Raw genomic sequence first — 20,836 nt, forward strand, 5'->3', positions numbered from 1 at the left:
ATGTCTCCTTTAGTCTGGAGTCCAAAATTGAGATTTTTGGTTCCAACCGCCGTGTCTTTGTGAGATGAACTTTCCCAAAACCTGTGTACGGACTGAATTATTTTATAATTCTAAGTTTGCTGTTCTGTTGAATTAGTTTTGAATTAGTGTGGGTGAACAGATGATCTCTGCATGTGTATTTCCCACCGTAAAGCATGGAGGAGGTGGTGTTATGTTGTGGTGGTGCTTAGCTGGTGACACTGTCTGATTTATTTACAAGTCAAGGCACACTTAACCAGCATGGCTACCACAGTATTCTGCAGCGATACGCCCTGCCATCTGGTTTGCGCTTAGTGGGATTATCATTTGTTTTTCAACAGGAGAATGACCCAACACACCTCCAGGCTGTGTAAGGGCCATTTTACCAAGAAGGAGAGTGATGGAGTGCTGCATCAGATGCACTGGCCTCCACAATCACCGGACCTAAACCAAATTGAGATGGTTTGGGACGAGTTGGAACGCAGAGAGAAGTAAAAGCAGCCAACAAGTGCTTAGCATTGCATTCATCAAGGCAAAGGGTGGATATTTGAAGAATCAAATATAAATATATTTGGATTTGTTTAACACTTTTTTTGGTTACTACATGATTCCATGTGTGTTATTTCATAGTTTTGATGTCTTCACTATTATTCTACAATGTAGAAAATAGTCAAAATAATTGTGTTCATCAAAACACTTTTTAACATGTGATTGCATTTAAAAATTGATATTTGTTGCGGAATGACTGGCCTTATAAAAGCCTGTTTCACTCCAGTAGCAGCTTTTCAGGAGCTGCTCTCATTCTGTCTGACAGGATATTCCTATTCTCAAACTAGGCTCTGTATGCTGTGCGTGTGATAAGATACCTGGCGACTAATGAAAAATACACACTCGCCAATTTAATTCAACAAAATTATGCAAATTAACCTATAGACCAATAAATATATTTGACTGTCATGCTTTCGGCGGCTAATCGATTAACATCCCTAATGTACATGTTTAAACGAGGAGCACTTAAAGAAAATGTAACTCTTCCTTACCAGCATGGCTTGCTTTCCATACTCAATCCACCTTTCGGTGGCAAAGTTGGTGGACTCGGCACAGTTGAAGCCATGGTTGAATCCGGCGTGGTAGCTATAGGGAAATGTCACCATGAACTCACCGGGCTCCTGAGTGATCTGAAACAGACAGGGAAAAACTCACATAAATCACATACTGTACAAGGCTTAGGTTAGTATACAATAAATGCAGCTTAAAAAAAAGTAGAAAATCATTACTATTCATGAGGGTTTACCTTCTCAAATGGAATGCCATATTTCCTTAATATGGAGGGTGAGATGAGGGTCATCTTGTGCCTCAGGAAGGCTTCGCAATTTTGGTGGCTACCAGGAAAAAACCCTGAAAGGAAACAGTGTGTCGGATTAAAACTAGTTAAAAAGCAGTTGTTTTCTAATTAGGTAAAACATGTGTCACACACATTATCATCCCTCTCACCTTGAGCCAAACGCTCCATTTTTTCCCCCTGCTCTGGAGGAACACAGTACCTGTGGGGGTATCAGAACATGAATCAGTTACCTTCTGTTATAACACTGACGTTCAAATTGTTGCCATTTCTATCACTTGGCGAGTGTTGTTTTCAATCGTGACTAACGAGTCCTCAAACTACACTTACATAACCATCATCAGCATGTTGATGCTTAAAAACGTGGCTCTTATATACACACACACACACACAACTACCAATACATCTACTACCGGTATGTGAGTAATAGTGTAGCTTCTTACCAGGACTTGGACGCTCCAAAGTGGAGGTAGTTGATACTGTAGAGATCCATGTCTTCAGTGTGCCAGGCGAAGGTGGTCTTCCACATGCCAAAGTACAGGTAGGGCGTGTTCACCCCCTCGATGGTGATGCCATTCGCATGCTCCACCGTGTCCAGGATGGTGTTCAGTTTGCCGATATTCCAATCAGTCACATCCTGGAGAGAACGACAGAAAAATTTAACTATTGTTGCTGGATATCATTATCTTCTTCAGAGCTGTAGTGAAACAAAACCACTGCAGCCTTCTAGATTGGTTGTGAATTTAAATTGTGGGTGTAACACATGATTCTGAGAGAAAACCTTTGTCTACACAACCACAAAATACATCACTCACCAGCCAGCATTCTTATAACCAGGAACAATAACAACATGTTAACATTAAAAACACCATAGAATAGTAAAACCACCTCTGGGGGGGATTCGTAATGACTCACAGGGTCGTAAAGTGTCCCGTTCACATCTGCACCGTAGATGGGCGAGTTAAAAGTCACGCTCTTCCAGTACTTCCTCTCCAGCTCCTCAATGTCGGCGTAGCGAGGACTGCAGAACCTATGGGGGGGTTCAATGTACGGCTGATTAGAAACTATACATTTTTCAAAACAGTGCCTGTGAGCCAGAGCCTTTCAAAATCCCAAGAGATCTTGAGAAACACATGAATGACTAAACACGAATCATACAAACCCTCTGTTTTAAATAATGTTATTAACTTTGTTCGCTGTATCATTTCCTTAGACAAAAAGCATGTACAGAGTGACTTTTCCCAATCACAGACCATATCTACAAATTCTTCATACAAGAGGAAACAAACAGTATAGCTCATTCATAGATAGACTGTGTGTAATAGGTTATGAAACTTTGTTATAGCTGTTCCAGTTCTGGTGCAGTCAGACTCACTTGTCACTGTTGGCCATCTTACGGAACTCTCGGACGGTCATGGGCTTCTTCTGGATGTTGGACTGGGTAAACAGGCCTGACTGGCCCGTCACTACCTGCTGGATGGGAGCTGGGATCACCAGGTCATATATATCGTCATAGGACTTCCTGGGCCTCCAATCCTTTGGTGGCACGACCTGTAAAAACAGTCCGTTTTAGAATCAGTTACAGTAAAGTATTTCACTCACAAAAACTTGGGTAATTTATATATTTTTTTAAATATTCACAATGTGTGCATTTCTGTGCATAGCTGCTTTGTCTAACTGGAGGCCTGGTAATACAAATCAGAAAATAATCTTCACAAGGCAGAAGGGTTTGTGTCAGTGCTCACTTTAGCCAAGCCGGCTTGATGTGCTCCCTGATACTCCATGAAGGCAATGTAGCGGCTGAAGTTCTGGAACTCCTCAGCAGTGGGGTGAAAGGTCATGATCCCCTTGGAGCCAGGAGTCTGGGACCCCGAATCAGACGACATACTAAATAGCAAGCCCTGCAGATCTGAATTAAAACAGGTTTCAACATCATCATAATTGTGACATTTTAACAACAGACAGTGAGTGATGTGTTAGGAAGCGAATACAACGGACATCTGTGCAAAGGGGGAAGGGGGGGGGGGGTTGTTCAGTCATGTTGGTTCATGACTGGACAGCGTGACAGGTTTGTTTGGACACACCCAGTGACACCACCGTTAGACTACTGCGTGTTTACAAACTGTTGGTCGATTGTAAATAAGATAAGAGTAGCTTTGTAAACATGAGGATGAAGCAGTTCGGTCGAAGATGACTTTTTGCTGTGAACGTGAATGTATGATAAAAATAACTAGCTAGGTATTTAGTTTAATGAATGTCTGCATGATTCATGGATAGTTAGCTAGTTACATGACAGCTAACTTAGCTAGCAAGCCATCTTATTATTGCTACTAGCTAGCCATCGTCAACGACGTATTCGTGATAAACAATCTAAATATGGTGTCAAATTAAATTTGTAAAACAAGATACTTTACCAACACTGATAAATCTTGCGCAATTGGTGACTTGATATCGATAGCACTTAATTCCGATTTTACCCCGAAGAGGATTTGTTCTCCATTACTAATAGTACACAAGCGCACGCACAGGATCAGACGTAGCCAATCAATGAACGATTTTGACGACGTGCACTTTCTTCTTTGGAATCATGGCGTTCGCACCTTTGTTTTGTGCATCCCGCCACCTACTGTGCGGGAGTGTGTAGTCGAGCACGTGATATTTTGTATTTTGAAAATGAAAAGGGGGGAAAGGGAAAAAATGGCCCCACCTCCTAACCCTACACATATTTACCACTATTTAATGAAAAAAATAATACAAATATATGTAAAAAAAATATACATATAATTATAATTAATGTTTTATACACTCAGTGTATATACAAATAAGGAATACATAATTTATTAAGGAATTAATAATTTAATAAACAGCAACCTATTCCACTAGACGTGCAATATCTAACCTAATGTAGCAGGCGTAGAAAGAAATACCTGAGTGGAGTTCCCACAGCCGGTTTTCAGCAGAAAAGGAAGCTGAGTTGAATTAGCTGTATCCCTTTAGTCCAAATAAATTAGAGTATACCACTAAAAAATATACACAGTGCCTTCAGAAAGATTTTATACATCCTTGAATTATTCCACATTTTGTTGTGTTACAGCCTGAATTTAAAATGGTTTAAATAGATGTTTTTCACCGATCTACACACAATACCCAATAATGACAAAGGGAAAATATGTTTTTATACATTTTTGCAAACATATTGAAAATGAAATACAGAAATATCTCATTTACTTAAGAATTCACACCCCTGAGTCAATACTTTGTAGAAGCACTTACAGCTGTGAGTCTTTCTGGGTAAATCTCTAAGAGCTTTTCCACAACTGGATTTTGCAACGTTTACCTATGATTTTTTTCAGAATTCTTCAAGCTCTGTCAAATTGGTTGTTCATCGTTGCTAGACAATCATTTTCAGGTCTTGCCATAGATTTTCTAGTGGATTTAAGTCAGAACCGTAACTGCCAATCAGTAACATTCACTGTCTTATTGGTAAGCAATTTTGCCTGTGCTTAGTCACCCCTTAATGATTACAAGCATACCCATGACATGATGCAGCCACCACTATGCTTGAAAAGATTTAGAGCGATACTCAGTAATGTGTTGTATTGGATTTGCCCCAAACATAACACTTTGTATTCAGGACAAAAAGTGAATTGCTTTCCTCCAAACAAATTCACTATTACTTTAGTGCCTTGTTGCAAAAAGGATGCATGTTTTGGAATATTTTTATTCTGTACAGGCCTCTTTCTTGTCACTCTGTCAATTTGGTTAGTATTGTTGAGAAACTACAATGTTGATGATCCATCCTCAGTTTTCTCCTATCACAGCCACTAAACTCTGTAACTGTTGTAAAGTCACTATTGGCCTCATGGTGAAATCCCTGAGCGGTTTCCTTACTCTCCGGCAATGGCGTTAGGAGGGACACCTGTATCTTCGTAGTGACTCAGTGTATTTGATAACCAATCCAAAGTGGAATTAATAACTTCACCATGATCAAAGGGATATTCAATGTCTTCTTTTTTTATTTGTACCAATCTACCAATATAGAAGGTGGCCTTCTTTGCGAGGCATTAGAAAATCTCCCTGGTGTTAGTGGTTGAATCTGTGTTTGAAATTCAATGCTCAACTGAGTGACCTTACAGATAATTATATGTGTGAGGTAAAGAGATGAGAGGTACTCTTTCAAAAATTATGTTAAACACTATTATTGCACACAGAGTAAGTTGATGCAATTTATTATGTGACTTGTTAAGCACATTTTTACTCCTGCATTTATTTAGGCTTGCCATAACAAAGAGGATGAATACTTAATGACTCAAGACATTTCAGATTTTCATTATTAATTCATTTGTAAACATCTCTAAAAACATAATTCCACTTTGACATTATGGGGTATTGACTGTAGGACAGTGACAAAAAAAATCAACATTTTATACATTTGAAATGCTGGTGTAACACAACAAAATGTGGAAAAGGTCAAGGGGTGTGAATACTTTCTGAAGGCACTGTAAAAGAGACTGGGTTAAAACTAGATTATCATTGGTTAATGCATGTTCATTGACAACGATGAGACCTGGCAGTGTGGTGCCAGGAAAACAAACTCTCCCTCAACGTGAGCAGAACAAAGGAGCTACAGGAAAAGGAGGGCCGAACACAACCCCATTTACATCGACAGGGCTGTAGTGGAGTGAGTCAAGAGCTTCAAGTTCCTTGGTGTCCACATCACCAACAAACTATGTTCCAAACACACTAAGACAGTCGTGAAGAGGGCACGACAACATATATTCTCCCTCAGGAGACTGAAAAGATTTGGCATGCATGGGTCCCCAGATGCTCAAAAAGTTTGACAGCTGCACCACCGAGAGCATCCTGACCAGTTGCATCACCGCCTGGTATGGCAACTGCTCGGCATCCGACCATAAGTCGCTACAGAGGGTGGTGCGTATGGCCCAGTAAATCACTGGGGCCAAGCTTCCTGCCATCCAGGCCTTTTATATTAGGCGGTGTCAGAGAAATGTCCAAAAAATTGTCAAAGACTGCCGTCACCCAAGTCATAGACTGTACTCTCTGCTACCACACGGCAAGCGGTACTGGAGCGCCAAGTCTAGGTCCAAAAGGCTCCTTAACAGCTTCTACCCCAAAGCCATAAGACTGCTGAACAATTAATCAAATGGGCACCAGATTATTTACATTATTTACATTATTATTTTAGATTTGCATTATTTTACTCTGCTGCTACTCGTTGTTTATTATCTATGCATAGTCACTTTACCCCTACCTACTCATTCAAGTTTATTTTTATTTTGACTATTTTCTACATTGAGGAATAATAGTGAAGACATCAAAACTATGAATGTAACACATGGAATCATCTAGTAACCAAAAAAGTGTTAAACAAATCAAAATATATTTTATATTTGAGATTCTTCAAATAGCCACCATTTGCCTTGATGACAGCTTTGCACACTCTTGGCATTCTCTCAACCAGCTTCATGAGGAATGCATTTCAATTAACAGGTGTGCCTTAAAAGTTAATTTGTGGAATTTCCTTCCTTCTTAATGCGTTTGAGCTAATCAGTTGTGTTGTGACAAGGTAGTGAGGCTATATAGAAGATAGCCCTATTTGGTAAAATACCAAGTCCATATTATGGCAAGAACAGCTCAAATAAGCAAAGAGAAATGACAGTTCATCATTACTTTAAGACATGAAGGTCAGTCAATACGGAAAATGTCAAGAACTTTGAAATATTCTCTAAGTGCAACCGCAAAAACCGTCAAGCGCTATGATGAATCTGGCTCTCATGAGGACTGCCACAGGAATGGAAGACCCAGAGTTACCTCTGCTGCAGAGGATAAGTTCATTAGTTACTAGCCTCAGAAAAGGCAACCCAAATAAATGCTTCACAACTGCTTCACAAATGCTTCATCAACTGTTCAGAGGGAACTGTGTGAATCAGGCCTTCATGATCAAATTGCTGCAAAGAAACCACTACTAAAGAACACCAATAAGAAGAAGAGACTTGCTTGTGCCAACAAACACAAGCAATGGAAATTAGACCGGTGGAAATTTGTCCTTTGGTTCGGAGTCCAAATTGGAGATTTTTTGGTTCCAACATCTGTGTCTTTGTGAGACGTGGTGTGGGTGAACGGATGATCTCCACATGTGTATTTCCCAACGTAAAGCATGGAGGAGGAGGTGTTATGGTATGGAGGAGGACTTGAGTTGCTTTATTTCGAATTCAAGGCACACTTAACCAGCATAGCTATCACAGCATTCTGCAGCGATAAACCAGCCCATCTGGTTTGGGCTTAGTGGGGCTATAATTTGTTTTTCAACATGGACAATGACCCAACACACCTCCAGGCTGTGTAATGGCTATTTTACCAAGAAGGAGAATGATGGAGTGTTGCATCAGATGACCTGGCCTTCACATTCCCCTGACCTCAACCAAATTGAGATGGTTTGGATTGATCGCAGAGTGAAGGAAAAGCAGACAACAAGTGCTCAGAATGTGGGAACTCCTTCAACACGGTTGGAAAAGCATTCCAGGTGAAACTGATTGAGAGAATGCCAAACTGTCATCGAGGTAAAGGGTGGCTATTTGAAAAATCTCAAATTTCAAATGTATTTTGATTTGTTTAACACTTTTTTGGTTACTACATGATCCCATATGTGTTATTTCATAGTTTTGATGTCTTCACTATTATACTGCAATGTAGAAAATAATAAAAAAATAAAGAAAAACCCTTGAATGAGTAGGTTTTCTAAAACTTTTGACCGGTAGTGTACATATACAAATGACCTCAATTACCTTGACTAACCTGTACCTCCGCACATTGACTCAGCACTGTTACCCCCTGTATATAGCCTCTGTTATTTTATCGTTACTTTTTTTGCTTACGTTTATTTAGTAAATATTGTCTTAATTCTATTTTCTTAAAACTGCATTGTTGGTTAAGTTAAAGGCTTGTAAGTAAGCATTTCACGGTAAGGTCTACCTACACCTGTTGTTTTGGGCGCATGTGACAAATACAATTTGACTTGATATGATCTGATTTGGTGGCATCTTTCTGTGAGGGGGTGAAAAGGCTTGTTTCTTATGATGGACAAGGACATCTCCTTTAGGCAATATGATGGGGCAAAATAATGAACACTGAGCCCGCCATAGTCAAAGATGTTATGATATAAGATAGCCTCACAAGCCTAACAGGGGGGCTCCTGGGGTGTACCCAGGCCCCAGAGCTAGTAATGTACACTCAAAGCCATCGTTACTTTTGTCTGTCACAATAAAATGGTCCTAAGTCATTAATTCACACATTCATTTACATTCAATCATTTTCATTCATTAATTTTCATTCATTCAGTCATTAATTCACAGAAGAACAAAAACAACCATATAATGTAAACATTTGTTTTATTTCATGCCAGGAAAGGCACATTCATACACTCAACTGAACATGTCCATATATCTGAACTGTATATGCACCTACATTCAGGCAGTGCATGAGTTCTGATGTCTAGGAATAAATGCATTAATGACATTTACACATTTTTAACCACAAATGATAGCACACTGGATAGGAGAGACTGTTTTTTTAGACATTAAGTGGAGGAAGCAAATGTACGCCCTTCAATCCATATAGCTGTCGGAACAATCAATACAGTGCCTAAGCAGACTGGATCAGCAGCACTTCATGTTATTTTTGACAGTCTACATAAATACATCTTCTTTTCAACAGCCAATTCAAACTAATTTGTTCCTCAACCTACTTGTTTCCATTACTTATGCATTATCTTTCTGTACAGTTCATAACTCATCTCCTTAGAAATTGCATAATCATCTCTGATCCTTTCTCAGGATAATGCATATGTGAGTAAAGCATGTTAACAGTCGGAGAGATTGAATCAGATACATGTGTTACTGTGCTTCCTACTTCCTAATCACAGATCAAATCACACACTCTCATTATGAGAGAAGAAAACATTCACAAATGAGCACCTGAAAACGTATGTCCTTTCGCTTATTATCATGGACCACCTTTGACATTGCAAGTATAAACAGATTGACTGGAGGGTAGTGGAGGACAATGCTTTGCTATACTATCTGGTAGACAGAAGAACAACATCATTCATAATGGTGTTATATCAAATTCCGAGGCAAAATTAGTTGCCCTATTGTTAGTTGAATAACTAGCATCAGTATTTAAAAATAATTGTTATGGACTACTATTTGGATTGCCTATCACCAAAGCTTTGGTCCAACATCTCCTCTGTCCATAATACCGCTTAGATTATACTCTCAGAGGACAGGGGAGGTTTTTGGATTTCTCAACTGTATATTGACAAGAACATTCTCTAATATCTTAAAAGCCTATTCATGCAGCAACTTCAAATAGTCCAGTTAGGTTAGATAATTCATAACGTAGACACAGAGTAAGCATAGGTTTCTAAATGCATAATATCAGATAACACCGCAAAATGTTCTTGAGGCAAAATGCTCCATGTTGAGTATAGATGAATCACTATGTTTCAAAAGCGAACCTGTATCCTAGACTGCAGGTGTGAATGAATGCACAGACAGATACTGACTGCAACTGACAGATAATTAGTTTGCTTAAGGACATGTTTTAACAGCTTTACTTTGGCTTGATTATATTTTATGAGGTTGTGGAACTTTGTATGGCCCATTTGTTTAGGTGTGTGGTGTATGTCTTGTAGTAACTTGTTGCCATAACAACCCATACATAGAATGTATGCACACATGACTGTAAGTCGCTTTGGATAAAAGCGTCTGCTAAATGGCATTATTTTTTTTATTATTTAACAATTACCAATCCATCCACCACTTCCATCCAGTCAACACTATAACCTGCTTAGTAGGGGTGATTACCATGATGATGACCTCATGCAAACTGGATCGCAATGTGGCATGGCAAATCTTACTCCCATAATACACCAGTCACTCATTGACTTGTATTTTTTAATTGTCATTTTTTTGAAAACATTTATTTAACCTTTATTTAACTAGGCAAGTCAATTAAGAACACATTCTTATTTTCAATGACGGCCTACCAGGGAACAGTGGGCTATCTGCCTTGTTCAGGGGTAGAACGACAGATTTTTACCTTGTCAGGTCGGGGATTTGATCTAGCAACCTTTCGGTTACTGGCCCAACCCTCTAACCACGAGGCTACCTGCCGTATTGTCTGGATAGTTTCACAGTTTTCCAAGTGAATTATTTTCCGCTTTGAAGTGAATCCATAATATGGACCCAGTTTTATAAGATCATAATTTCGTCAGGACACCAATCAGCAGTGAAATATTACTCACAAGATAATGGATGATAGGTAGCAAGGCGATCCACACACCATTTAATGGTCATGCCTTCCTCGCTTTGGTTCACAATGGTCCACTCACCAACCAACTTTGGTACTCGAGAGAATTACAAATGGATATTGTGTTTTAATAACATCCTCTGGACCCGAGGTCTGTCTGATTACATACACCACATGATGAAGCACAGACAGCTGTCAAAGGGGAAAGAGAAACACGCATCTCTGTCAGATTCCTCTTCTTTCCATCCTTTTCTTCATTTTTCTTGCCACAGTCCTATTCAGATGCCAACTCTAGCTTGGAGCACCAGGTGCCTCCCCTCCACTTCCACAACAAACTCTGGCCCAGTTAATAACAGCTCTCAGCCTGCGAGCAGCCTTAAGACCACGTGCCACCTGCCAAAGACAGGCCCTCGGATTGGGTTTGCTCATGTAAAATGAGACTCATTATTGGTTATTTGTCCATGGGCTTGTTTGGTTTTGGTGTCTGGGCGACAACACCATTGACTATGACAGTCTTGTCAGGATCAGTCTTGGCGGTGTTCTTTTTGGACATGTCAGGCTCCCATAGGAAAAACTCGTGCAGGAGGGTGTTGACTGTGTCAGGGCACTCCATCATCACCATGTGACTGCCCTCCTCGATGACTTTCAGAAAAGCAAACAGAAGGATCTGAAATTAAAAGGATAATAGCTACAGTCAAGATATAATTTTTTTTACAATACGATATTAGTCATTGAATATGATGGGCTTGATATAGTGACTGTTCATAATTCATATCATAATTTAATTGAATTCCTCTTTCATAACAACTTCAAATTGAATTGATATAATGTATATTTTATATATGGGTAGTAGAGCTTCCTTACTCAATTGACATGGATTGGTATTCATAAATGTATGTCTCCTTACCTCGGCCATGCGTTGGTCCTCATCAATGGGCACAAACTTGTCGTACATGCCGTGCACCAACAGGATGGGCACGGTTAGCTCAGCGTGGTACACTTCATCCCCCTCGGGCCAGTACTGCCCACTCATCATGGCACGCAGCACGAATGGATTCACGTTGAAGGCATTGCCCTGCTTCAGCAGCTGCTTCTCTTTGGCTCCCTGATGGGCAAACCCAGCCCTGAACATGTTGGAAAGACTCATAGCCATCAGTATTACTTGACATTCGAAATGATGTGTTACAGTACATTCCTCTTACTCTTTGTATGCAGTAGAAGCTAAGCATTGACACTGTACACTACAGTATACATTCTGTACGAAGAGTATCTTGGTTTTGTTTTGTCTACAGCAATAGGTTGTTGTTCTATTTGTAAAGCGATGTGTTGTCATTTTGTCTACAAATGTTGTTTTGTCTGGAAATGTGTTGTTGATTTGTCTGCACTTCAATATTGTTTTGTCTACAAATAGAAGAGATGATTTCCTTACTTGAGAAAGCTCCAGGCCAGGCAGGGAGACAGGCAGTGCAGCACACAAGAAGGCAACTGGAAGATGGAACAGAGGCTGGGCTCCAGAGCTGTGGGCCCCCCTCCATTGATCATCACTACCTTGTGAACCTGGTCTGGATACTCATGGGCCAGGAAAGTACAGAATGATACCCTGAAAGGGAGAAAATCAAACGTGTAAAAACAATGTATTGGGAACCTGCTGTCTAATTGGTCCCTTCATCATCACATCGTCATAACCCTGCCCTCTGATTGGTCCCTTCATTGTGAAATCGTCATAACCCTGTTCTTTGATTGGTCCCTTCATCGTGACATCTTCATAATGCTGCTCTTTGATTGGTTCTTCTTCATCAGTCATTGTCAGCACCAGTTTATTATGTGTTTCAAGGCATGTTCAAATACTGTTATTCATTAACTATCATGATATTCCGTCTGTTAATTGACCTAAGACATAAGATTATACTTGGTAATCAATTGACCGTTCATTTTTAACAGAGAAGCAAGCATACTGACCCATAGGAGTGCCCAATGAGGATGTTGCGTTTACGGGCGTATTTCTTGAAGATGGCACGCATGTCTTCAGCCAAGGCGTAAAAGGTGTAGGCCGCCGCAATGTGGGGGGCCCTGCTGGCCCCGTGGCCCGCCAGGTCAGGTGCGATGATCTCATACCCTAGCCGCGAGAAGAAGTCCAGCTGGCTGCCCCAGATGTCCAGCGAGCCGCCGACCCCGTGCACGAAAAAGAGCGCCACGTCTGAGTGCGTCCCCTTGCAGCTGGATATCTCCCTCTCCGAGTCAATCATCACCATGCGCTTGGGCTTTCGGCGGCGCCGGCGAGGCGGGGGTGCGGGTTTCTGCTCCCCGACCATGGACAGGGGAGGCGCGGGTTTTGGTTCAGGAGATGTGGGCACTTCCTTATAGTCGGCCAGTTCCACCTCCACGGTGCTGCAGGGCTCCAGGTCTCCATTCTGGCACTGGACAATCTCAGAGTGCAGCACGTCACCAAGGTTCTCAATGACTAGCTGGCCGTTGCGGTAGACAGTGATCTTGCGCTTGCAGTGCACACTGCTACTGTTGTTGCTGTTTCCACTGCCCTTCTCCTGCTCTGGCTCCTTTACTTGGTCCTCCTCCGTCACTACTGGTGCCCGGCGCTCGGGCATGATGTGGCGAACCCTGAGGACTCTCCCAGGCTTCACTTCTACAAACTCGAAGGTGTCCGCTGGCTCAGAAGAGTCGACGGGCATCACCAGGCTGGCAGCCTTCCCAGTCAGACAGCACAGGATCCCATCTGTAATGCTGGTCAGCATGGTGCCTGCCTGCAGAGACAAATCCATGAGAAATCCCAACGAGCTATCTTTTTCATTGAAAAAATGACATTTTCAAATGGATAGGTAGTAAGTACTGTGGTTAGAACATGAGGTAATCACAGGAGGCTGGTGTCATCTCAATTGGGGAGAATGGGCTTGTGGTAATGGCTGGAACGGAATAAGTGGAACAGTATCAAATACATCAAACATGGTTTCCATGTGTTTGATACCATTCCATTTGCTCCATTCAAGCCATTATTATGTGCCGTCCTCACCTCAGCAGCCTCCACTGTAGGTAACATAATCTGAGTGTCGACAAAGTCTCTGATTATAACATACCGTATATACACAACATAGTATAACAACCTAAAAAGGAGTTCCCCCTGGCTCTCACCACAACAATTCACCACACAGAAAACTACAAAACAGTTATTTGTACATGACAATTGCTCCATGATAAACACCCTAGGGTTTCTCAATCATTAAGCTTTCAATTCAAAAAGTACCAGTTTCACACTGGGTTCAACATCAGTCCATATATAACAGTAAAAACAATACCCACTTTGTCTTAGTGTGGAGAAGCAGAATCCATTCACATAATGACCTAGACACAAACTAAGAATAGACAAGGCTCTTCTAAAATGGCCCCTGGACCCTAGGGTATAAATAGAATGTTAGCAATGGCACAGCTGGGTTCATGCCAACTGCTCACTGACTGTATGTATTCCATGTGCCAATGGGGTTTGGTTTTCAGTACACCAGCAGACGATGGTCTTTCCGAAGACGGTTATGTCCAATAATGGCTCAAGAGGTTTTTGGCAGTCGGGTATTGGAGTATTTTATATCACACTGTTTAAATATAGACACATAGACTGTCAACAGGAAGCAGAACGGAAGTGGCATATCTACAATATGTGTTGGAACTTGGATCCAGACTTCAATGTTTCCTGTGTACAGTAACTGTGTCTCTGCTAACGTAACCTAATTTAAACTGTTGTTCTATCATTTAATTATCTTATGTAAAGCTGGGGTTTATGATCTACTTATGCTTAGAAATTATGATCCCGGCCATGCAAGACATTTGATTGAGTTTCCAGTCAATAACGTTCACCGATATGATTAAATCATGCTCATAGCTACAGTCAGTGAGGTCTGGGGAAAACTCCCACAGCCATTTTCAATTCTCAGGAAAGTGTTGCCTACACAACAGGGAGGCTTTTCTAATGATGAGTTTGTGGAAACCATTCATATAAAAGCTGACCTGACACACTGGCTTTAATCAACATTTATATTTCGCTCCTGTTATTCACACCAAGGTCACACCATTGACTTATATAAATGTCAAGCCACACATGCGCGCACGCACGCACACACACACACACACACACGCGCGCGCGCGCGCGCACGCACGCAAGCACGCACGCACGCACGCACGCACACACACACACACACACACACACACACACACACACACACACAATAGGGTGATGTGACTCAAGTTCACCCTTCTCTCACTCCCTACCCACCTCCAATCACCTTCAACCCCGGATTCATATTCTAGCTTTACCCATTATTTATTCACAATAAGGGGAGATGTGTCTAAATGATTCATACTCGAGGGTGCATTTTAAACAGACTAAGTCTCATTGTTCTATCTCTTTACTCTTACATGTAATTGAAATGCCCATCTGTGTAATGCTTGCCATTAAAATGCTGAACAGCAGCATATAAAACTGCTGTGTACGCATATTCCAATTCCCCACCCAGATGTGTATGCTAATCGCTGACGCTGACCTAGCGAAGTTTATTAAGAAAATGAGGTGCACTGGGAAATGAGAGGCTTCTTATGCCAAAAACAAGTTTTGTTTAGCTTAACGATTTTGAGAGTGCAGGTTTGGCGAAGGTAAGTTAATGAAGTTTGGTTTAATATACCGATGGGACATCAAAAAGCAGGTAATGGAGAGAGAGGAGGGGCCATTGATCCTGGTAAATGACACCTCTGCATGAGGTGCAGCTTATTGCTCACTCTATCCCTGCCTCCACACACACAGGGGAGTTCATTAACGTATTGAAGTGGCACACAGGGATCAATGTTTGGCTGAGGGGGAGAGGGTGCGAGAGAGGGAGTGAGATGAGAAAGAGGGAGTGGAGGAGTGAAGGTGGATAAGGAGAGGGAGGCAGGGACGGAGAGGGTGTGAGAAAAAAGGAAGGAAAGAGAAATAGAGTGAGAAAGACAGAGAGAATTTATGGAGAGGATTGTGAAGGTTGATGCATCCTGTACTATCCTGTTTCATCCAGGAGACAAGTGAAATGTGTGATTGCCTTTCCTTGGTGGGTCAATATGGTGAGTGAGTCATTAATCATATGAACATCTGCTACCATCACAACATTCAATAGACACATCTAAATGTGTATTTATTTAACGTGATGACCTCTAAATCATTACATTAAGTTTAGGGTTCAGGATAGTGGATAATATGTGTAATAGCACTGCGAAAGCCATTACATATAGGCATATACTGCATCTCCCTTATGTAATTGCATATCATATTGAGGTTATTATATCATCTGATCGTATCAGGCATGATATAAGACTCAGATGAGATAAGACTCAGATGATATAAGACTCAGATGATATAAGACTCAGATGATATAAGACTCAGATTATATAAGACTCAGATGATATAAAACTCAGATGATATAAGACTCAGATGATATAAGACTCAGATGATATAAGACTCAGATGATATAAGACTGAACAGAAAGTATGTTGGAGGTGGACTTCCCTCCACGGTGTGAGGTGATGATTGATAAACCTCGAAGAGACTTGCACTACACTCCTGTGAATACTCTATCCGCACACCGTGGTTCGCAAAAAAAAGGGTCGTCCCGGTTCCGATTCAATTCGTGCCGTGGTGCGGTTCGCTGCTGGTGAGAACGCAGTCCGTACAATGGAAAATATTATGGTTATTGTTTGACTGCGAGCATTTGATGAAATACACGCAGCATCATAACCTGAGATCTCTGAAACGTTCGGTGAGTAGCAGCGCATCCGATGAAGATTAGGGGATACCGGGGCTATACCAAGGATATAGGCTACTGAATTCACGTCGCAGTGCTGTTTCCTCTCGTCAGCCCAAAGCGAAAGTAATATGAAGATTGCGACAAGTGATGCTTCATGATAATCACAAATGGTTTTAACGTGAGCATTTTTGTCTAATAAAGAAATTACTTGCAGGAATACACGTGTTTTGGGGGGGGAATGTAGTTCGTTTACATTTGGCAATGTGAAACCAACCGGACCAAATTAAAAAAATCCAAACGATAATAACAATAGTCGAACTCTGATTTGAACTATAGCTCGAAACTATGCGCGAAAACGACCTAAAATGCAAAGGACCATTTGACTCAACGTTCCCTGAAATTTAATCCCACGTATTAAGGTCGAAAATTAAAGTGAGATTTGAATATTAATTCTCGAGCATGGAGATTTGAATATGAATTATCGAGCATACTCGAGCATGCAACGCTAGGGTTGTGGGTTCGATTCCCGTAGTGGCCCAGACCTGTAAAAAAAATAATAATACGAAAATGTATGCACTCACTACTGTAAATCGCTCTGCATAAGAGCGTCTGCTAAATGACTAAAATGTCAACTAAATGAGTTTGCAAGTGGACTGCCTCTAAATTCTCTCACCCATGTTACTCAGCCATTTTGCTGTTTGATCTGCAATGCAGAATTAGGATGATTATTCAAGCGTCATGTTTAACACACATTTGGTAGGCTATGTGCTCTAGTTTTCCACCCACACACTAGGCCTCCTCCAGTAGCCTAATACATTCTGATGCATATGTACAGTATTCAAAATACCTGGTTTGGAGGACCACTGAATCTACGATTACAATAATGTATCAAGTCTGTAAAGAAATGCAAATGTGCAATTTATAACTAGTTATGTTTGTACTACCTATAAACATATAATGTACCACAGAGCGCAGTCAAATTCAGGTAAAACAATTGAGCATACGATCATTTTTTAAATATTTTTTTTCAAACCTCTTATGAAATATTTAACCATTTGCCAAATAGCCACTACAGTAGCCTATATATATGGTAAGAGGACCATGAGCAAGATACAGTATATACCAACAACATAAATCAATATTGAGTTGGTGTGTTGCGCATTAATGCATCATGATTGACATCTATTTATCTGAATTCCCATTATGAAACATAAAATATACTGTTTCAGATATGGTATCAATTTGAAACAACATATAGTAATAACGTTTACTGGTGCACACAGGCCTATTTTTAAACGAAATTCTTACCTTACTGATGATGATTAAGGATGATCAGAAATATGATGCTCCTCTCCCATAAAACGATAGTCAATAGATTGTTTATAATTAACTGCAGCTGACAAATCTGTTGCATTGGTTGCAATATTAGTATAATTCAAAAGCAACCTGCCAGATGGAGAAGTTGATAATTGTCTTTACCTAGAGATAGTTTACATCTTACTAATCAAACAAACGGAATAAGGCTTTAAATCGAAGTAATGCACACTAGAAAAGTGTGCCAATTGCAATTTTAAAGTGACCATAGTAATGACAGATAGCAATGCTTTTTCGATCAGCATCCTTCGGCGCTGCGCACACGGGCGAGATTCTACCAACCCCTTTGCCCTTGTTGTTTTCCGCATCCACGGAATTCTCCTCTCAGCTTCCTTCTGCTGTTGAATGACAAGAAATATAGCGAATAGGCCACAAACATTGGTTCTACTAAAGCCAATAGGATGTCTTGTATTCCTGTTGCTAAGGCCGGGTGGGGAAATGATCAAATCAAGAGATTCATATTCCATAGGCATGTGTGTGTGTGTGTGTGTATGCGTGCGTGCGTGCGTGCGTGTAGGCGTGTGTGTGTGTGTGTGTGTGTGTGTGTGTGTGTGTGTGTGTGTGTGTGTGTGTGTGTGTGTGTGTGTGTGTGTGTGTGTGTGTGTGTGTGTGTGTGTGTGTGTGTGTGCATATGTGTGCATATGTGTATGTGTGTCTTGATTTTTATATAAGTCAATGTAACATGTAGCTAGATGGGTGAATGGATGGATGAACCCATACAGATGAAATAGAAATGTAGAATACATGTGTAAAAAGATGTGTGTGAGATGAGCAGCATCAACACTGCAGCATCTGGGACTACATGACTCCTTCTTCTGTCTGGTAACTAGATCATTGGCCAGGTCCTTTCAAGGGGAGTCCTGTAGCATCCTGCAGCCTTCTTCAAGAGGTCACAGCGAAATCAGAGAAATAACTGACCTCCACCAGCCTCTCCACTGCTACAGGTGGAATTGCATTATTCTTCCTAATCCAAGCCGAAATGAACCATGAAAGACATTTAAGAGAATTAGAAAAGCACCTGCATGGCAAGATGGTGCTGGGGGCCATGAAAAAGGTTACCTACAACCCCCTGAAGTTTCACAACTTAATTATCATCTGAATTATCAAAGAAATGGCACATAAAGTTGTAATTAATTTAGCATAAAAAGCATAAAACAACTACTCACCCACGTGTGTAATACTATCATATTCGAAGCTCTGGCTGTAAGTGATAACAGGCTGTAGAAAATATGTTACTGTAAGTAATATATCGAAATACATGGTGATAAATAAAACATGCATTTAGATATATGTTGTAATATATCTATGAAATAGATCAAATGTTTTTTAAAACGTTAAAATACAAGTACTTAAATACGCATGTATTTGTCTAAAATCCCCAGACTTTAAGTGGATTATCTCCATTTCAATTCAACATCTTTGCGTTCAAACGCTTGTGACCTTGCACTTCGATTGGATGAAAAACGAGAGCCAATCGTAGCTCTGAATGGAACGAGGGTGCTTAGCGAATACCCCAGTGGCCTAGCTAGCTAGCCAAGTCAGCGATAAAACCGTCTAAAATATTGTCTAAAATGAATATTATCAGGTCGTCATTTTCCCGGTTTCATGGAGTGATATGCTCCACCAGGTAAATTAGCTACGATCTTCTAATGAATATGAAAAGGGTATGTTTTAGAAGTCCTCGTGGCATGAAATGTTCAGGTTCCACGTATACTAGGCTACTGTAAGATGGCTATCTTTCTGAATATATGAATGATGTTGCTTCAGCGGTGTTGCTGGCTTTCTTTGCACGTTTGATGCCACCCTCCACGTCTTACCACATCAAATGTGTTGCATACATGGTTGGATTTACTTTTAAAAAACGTTTGAATGTTAAGTAAACTAGCTATCCATGAACTGATGCTAACTAACTCTCATGACAAAGTCTGCTTAAAAAAACTAAACTAGCTATACATTTTCACAAACCAACAGCCATATTTTCCTAAAGCTTGAATGCGTTCCCACTCTGCTGAATAGTTTGCATGGTTAAATCATAAAACTAATAACATCCAGTACGTTTATCATCAAACAGGATTGTTGCACCACGGCTTCCAGCATCCAGTGGCCACCAGCCACGAGCACTGAGTGGTTGGGTGCTGTCCCGGGCTAGTGTACCACCCCAGACCTCTCGGTGTGGACCTCTCACATCACAGGCAGAGGGGGCAGGGGTGTTTCAACAACTCCCCTGGTACCACCAGCAGATTCGTACAAGGAAGCGGGGCACAGAGTATCAGCCCAAGAATATAAAGCGTAAGAGGACCCATGGCTGGATCAAGAGGATCAGCACTCAGGGTGGCATCGAGGTGATTCTCCGAAGAATGCTGAAAGGGCGAAAATCCCTGTCACACTAAGCACCCAATGGACAAACGTTTTTTGGTGAACTTATTGAAGTACCCAGGTTTTGCCACCACTGTTGAGAAAAGGCATAACAACTTCAAGACTTACTGGCCCAGTTGTGTGTAGAACTGAATGTCAGTTATTGGATATGCGAAGGCAGATGTTTGTCCATGTAAATATATATATATATTTTACACACTTTGACAAATGTTTTCCCATCATGTATTTCAGCAACTATATTGTAGAGGCTTAGAAGTAGTTCAGAGCCTTGCTGTTGCAATCAGTGAATTTGAAATGGCTTATGACCTTGTTAATTCATGCAGGATGAAAGTTGTGATAAAAGACCCAAAGTTGTACATGTCAACATACAGTGGTGGAGTTGAACTAGGCCCAGAATTTGAATATTGTACTTTAATAAATAGGTGCTGGGCTATAAGCATCTGTGCTATTCATTTGCTGCTAAAATAGATAGACCTGACTTTCATCAATTTTAAAGCTAATACACGTGTCATTCAAGTCTTTGTCTTGCTCAAATAAAAGCTGTCTTGAGTTTCTGAATAAATAAACTTTGTAAAGTTGCATGAGTGTGTGTAGTTGGTACAAGTCAGTGGGGTTTGAGATG

The 20,836-nt window shown here is 40.8% G+C and overlaps 3 protein-coding genes across 7 annotated transcripts in view; 1 reads left to right on the forward strand and 2 right to left on the reverse strand.

Annotated features, from left to right (window-relative positions):
- Positions 1–3,922, reverse strand: part of LOC118400378 (lysine-specific demethylase 4A-like) — a 32,229-nt gene extending 28,307 nt beyond the window's left edge. For 3 of the 4 annotated variants that reach the window (XM_052463471.1, XM_035797185.2, XM_052463472.1), the window contains exons 1-8: positions 3,779–3,908; positions 3,106–3,269; positions 2,736–2,911; positions 2,276–2,390; positions 1,804–1,997; positions 1,513–1,562; positions 1,313–1,416; positions 1,059–1,196 (exon numbers count right to left, since the gene is read on the reverse strand). In XM_052463471.1, the coding sequence (XP_052319431.1) occupies positions 1,059–1,196; positions 1,313–1,416; positions 1,513–1,562; positions 1,804–1,997; positions 2,276–2,390; positions 2,736–2,911; positions 3,106–3,246 (918 nt within the window). In that variant the 5' untranslated portion in view covers positions 3,247–3,269; positions 3,779–3,908. Of the gene's footprint in view, positions 1–1,058; positions 1,197–1,312; positions 1,417–1,512; positions 1,563–1,803; positions 1,998–2,275; positions 2,391–2,735; positions 2,912–3,105; positions 3,270–3,774 lie in introns of all 4 variants that reach the window. The other variant, XM_035797183.2, reaches the window with a different exon arrangement.
- Positions 3,923–8,755: 4,833 nt separating this feature from the next.
- LOC118400383 (protein ABHD8-like) lies at positions 8,756–18,250 on the reverse strand. 2 transcript variants are annotated; one of them, XM_035797196.2, is made up of 5 exons: positions 17,773–18,250; positions 12,650–13,449; positions 12,120–12,290; positions 11,598–11,814; positions 8,756–11,357 (listed from the first exon to the last, which is right to left on the reverse strand). In XM_035797196.2, the coding sequence occupies exons 2-5, from the start codon at positions 13,438–13,440 to the stop codon at positions 11,142–11,144; spliced, it is 1,395 nt and encodes a 464-aa protein (XP_035653089.1). In that variant the 5' UTR covers positions 13,441–13,449; positions 17,773–18,250; the 3' UTR covers positions 8,756–11,141. The 2 variants fall into 2 exon arrangements, with proteins under 2 accessions (XP_035653089.1, XP_035653090.1); XM_035797197.2 differs by lacking the exon at positions 17,773–18,250 and adding an exon at positions 14,003–14,759.
- Positions 18,251–19,299: 1,049 nt separating this feature from the next.
- On the forward strand, positions 19,300–20,793 carry LOC118400387 (uncharacterized). Its single transcript, XM_035797205.2, has 2 exons — positions 19,300–19,465; positions 19,910–20,793. The coding sequence occupies exons 1-2, from the start codon at positions 19,410–19,412 to the stop codon at positions 20,226–20,228; spliced, it is 375 nt and encodes a 124-aa protein (XP_035653098.1). The 5' UTR covers positions 19,300–19,409; the 3' UTR covers positions 20,229–20,793.
- Positions 20,794–20,836: the final 43 nt, after the last annotated feature.

This window comes from Oncorhynchus keta, chromosome 15 (assembly GCF_023373465.1).
Source record: "Oncorhynchus keta strain PuntledgeMale-10-30-2019 chromosome 15, Oket_V2, whole genome shotgun sequence".
Classification (NCBI taxonomy): Eukaryota; Metazoa; Chordata; class Actinopteri; order Salmoniformes; family Salmonidae; genus Oncorhynchus; species Oncorhynchus keta.

Coding starts and splice junctions, on each gene's coding strand:
- LOC118400383 (XM_035797196.2), bottom strand. CDS start 13,440: ATGCTGACCAGCATTACAGATGGGATCCTGTGCTGTCTGACTGGGAAG. Junction 12,291..12,649: donor CTCATTGGGCACTCCTATGG/GTCAGTATGCTT, acceptor TCTCCCTTTCAG/GGTATCATTCTGTACTTTCC. Junction 11,815..12,119: donor CTGGCCTGGAGCTTTCTCAA/GTAAGGAAATCA, acceptor CAACATGTTCAG/GGCTGGGTTTGCCCATCAGG.
- LOC118400387 (XM_035797205.2), top strand. CDS start 19,410: ATGAATATTATCAGGTCGTCATTTTCCCGGTTTCATGGAGTGATATGC. Junction 19,466..19,909: donor GGAGTGATATGCTCCACCAG/GTAAATTAGCTA, acceptor ATCATCAAACAG/GATTGTTGCACCACGGCTTC.